Below are 3,259 nucleotides of genomic sequence, written 5' to 3'. Positions count from 1 at the left end.
TTGTACGTTTTTTTCTTACCCACAAAATAGACCATATTAAAACTTAATACGAGTTAACTCATGTGATTAATCACACAAATAGATTGCAATAATCACGTATAAAGGAAAATTAATCATGCAGTTTATTTTGAGTGCGCATGTTCTTACCTTTAAGAGCAGCATGAGTTGTTAGACGGTCAGTGATCAGGACAATACGTCAGACCAGTGAGGACACTCCGATTGATTGATTTTACCTTCAAATAAACCCCGACGCCAGTTTAGTTCAGGTGCATCCAAAAGGTGGCCCGGGGGTAATTTGCGGCACGCAGCCAATTTTTTTACGGCCATTGTGACTTTCTAAAAATACAATTAAAAAGAAAAAACATAAGAGGAAAGAGGTGAAATGTAACGAGAAAAAGTTGCGATGTTGACTCGAATAAACACAAAGCTGACACGTAGGCTGTCTTTTTTTTCTTTAAAACTGTCATTTCTCAAAAATTAATAATGAATTAAAATACATTTTGGTATGAATTATTGACCTGTTGAAGGTCCCAATTATTGCTCATCAAATATTGCACTTTGAAATATTTTGGGGGAAAATATTGTCATACAAAAGTAAGTTTTCTTTAAAATAAATAAATAAAAGGGACATAAAACAAACAAAGATCTAAAGTTGATCAAGAGATTTAAGCGTTGAAAGTTAAAAATAAAAATGACTTATTTTTAACATTTTCATTAGTTGGGCCGTTTTGGATACCCAAGAATGTGAATGTAATTTTTTTTTTAAACTGGCATTGCTCAAAATAAAAAAAAGCATTAAAATAAATGTTGTTTTGAATTATTGACCCATTGAAGGCTCCAATTACTTCCACTTTGAAATATTTTTGGGGAAAATACTGTATATTTTGTGTTTGCCATATAAAAAAAGTTTTCCTTAAAAAAAAAAAAAAAAAGGAGGTTTATAAAACAAACAAAAAAACATTGAAACAAAATATAATAAATTGATCTGAAATTGATCTAGAGATTTTAGCGTTGAAAGCGGAAAAAAAAAATGTATTACTTATTTTTAACACCTGAGTGGGGCCCTTTTTTTAAATGTCTTTGCTTAAAAACAACGAATTAAAATTAATGTTATGAATTATTGGTTTATTTAAGGCTGCATTTTCACCACATCAAATATTACATTAAATATTGCATTTTGTTTTTTTGCCATTAAAACAGGGTTTTGATTAAAAAGTAATAATAGTAATAATTTTAAACATTTTTATGACCGAGACCCTACATTGGCAAAGAAAATTACGAGAAAGCAGCTTTCTCTTGGTCCTTTCTATTGGTTTTGAAAATTAAAAAATATATCAAAGTGGCCCCCACATGCTTTGATTTGAGCAAATAAATGACGTGCGTTCAAGTTCATTATGTTGCAAAAATTGCATTGTGTACAAATATTGTTTTTTTTTTTTCCAGGTAATTTGAATGATGCAAGCGGGTAATAACCTGTGATTAATCATCCATCCATCCATTTTCTACCGCTTATTCCCTTCGGGGTCACGGGGGGCACTGAAGCCTATCTCAGCTACAATCGGGCGGAAGGCGGGGTACACCCTGGACAAGTCGCCACCTCATCATGATTAATCAAAATTCAAAAGTGTAATATCCGGTTTAAAATATATAATTACAACACTTTAATATTAGCTTTGATTAGGGAGGGGTCTAATAACTGATACATTGAGTGTTGAATGGATTGAGTGCACTACATGGCTGACACCAGCAGAGGCGCTGTTGATTCAGTGCCTATTAGTTTGTCAGTATAATGGATAAAGATGAGATTCCTGTTAAAAATAGTCCCAAAAATAAAAATGAATGATTAATTTGATCCAAAAGGTCCACTGCTACTATGTTGACTCTTCTTTTGTTTACTCCTCAGGACTCTGATCACAGGCATGGCTTCAGGAAGCATCGTAGCGTTTCACATCGACTTTAACCGCTGGCATTACGAGCACCAGCACAGGTACTGACCGAGGACCAGGACTCTCCCGGTAGACCGGCCAAGACACCGACATGTCACACAGCTGGGCGGGCTTTGCCGACATGGCGGAAGGGAAAGAAAGCTAAGTGATACAAAAGAACTTGGTGTCACTAAACCCCGACGTGTACAGGTGTTTTTAAAACGGTGCGTTCAAGTCCCTGGCAGGACCTGGCAGCCAAGAGAGGTCAGCAGTCACTTAAAGCTAACGCAACTAAAGCAAGACGCTGTAATTCATGTCTAATTTGTATAGTTGGGAGGAAATATAGAAAAACAGCAATAAGATGTCAGCAGCGAGTCAAGTTTCCATGGAAGTGAAACAAGCATAAACAAACACAAAAGGCGCAGTTAGGATGGAAATTAATGTGACTTTTAAAGGAGAGAAAATCGCTTTGCCAACTTGTTTTTTTCCCCACATTCACGGTGTGTTTAGGTCACTGCGAAAAGGACGCAATCATGCTCTCAGGAGCAACCACAAAACGTGTGAGTTGTAACATCTTGGACTAACGCAGGTTACATGAGGTCTTGGAAACAAGGAACTTTGATCGTCACGTGCGTTAACACCACATGTCATTCAGCAGTGTTTCTTACTTCCACTTTTAATTGTTTTTGAAGCAGCGAGTTAAAAAGCAGCTTGTGTTGTCACTTCAACATGAATTAGACAACAATGTAAGACATTCTGGTGGTAAACATGCAAAGACTTGATTAAATAGTGGATTTGTTCATTTAGTTCGATTTTGGACCAGAAAGGACATTTTAATGTCGCCAACTTGGTTTGTCAGCATTCCTTGTGGTTTTTATGTGCACATGAACGTGTTTGTGTGTCAAAGAAGACTATTTATTGTGTAACTGTCAGAGAATGTGTGTTTTGTCCTGCGTGAATTGGGGGGGGGGGGTAAAAAAAATGGAACTGCAATTGTGATCATTGATAATCAATGACCAGTCACGTTTGATGACTGCTTGTTTACGTGTCGTTAGGATGTTTTGATTTCAGTGCTTTTTGGACGTGTCGGTACTTTTGTCTCAGTGAACAAGTTTCTAGCTTCATGCTGTACTTTGTGCATCGGGAAGCAATACTACGGTTTTAAAGAAATGACCAGTAACAGCATCAACAGCTGCTGCCACCTATTTGAAGGACTGTGACAATAAAATATGCAAATACCGTAGAATCATTTTGTAGCAGAGAACTACTAAAGGAAAATAGCTTAAGATGGGGTTTGTTTTTTATATATATATATATATATATATATATATATA

At 36.0% G+C, this 3,259-nt stretch overlaps 1 protein-coding gene across 1 annotated transcript in view; it reads left to right on the top strand.

Moving 5' to 3' along the window:
* The window catches only part of LOC133659127 (neurobeachin-like), a 601,703-nt gene extending 598,465 nt beyond the window's left edge, over positions 1 to 3,238 (top strand). The window contains exon 38 of the mRNA XM_062061862.1: positions 1,904 to 3,238. Within this exon, the coding sequence (XP_061917846.1) occupies positions 1,904 to 1,994 (91 nt within the window). The 3' untranslated portion in view covers positions 1,995 to 3,238. The remainder of the gene's footprint in view (positions 1 to 1,903) is intronic.
* The last annotated feature ends 21 nt before the right edge of the window (positions 3,239 to 3,259 follow it).

The sequence above is a fragment of the Entelurus aequoreus genome, linkage group LG10 (genome assembly GCF_033978785.1).
Source record: "Entelurus aequoreus isolate RoL-2023_Sb linkage group LG10, RoL_Eaeq_v1.1, whole genome shotgun sequence".
Taxonomy (NCBI): Eukaryota; Metazoa; Chordata; class Actinopteri; order Syngnathiformes; family Syngnathidae; genus Entelurus; species Entelurus aequoreus.
Note: the sequence above shows the minus strand (reverse complement) of the source record. Positions and strands in the feature narration are given on the sequence as shown.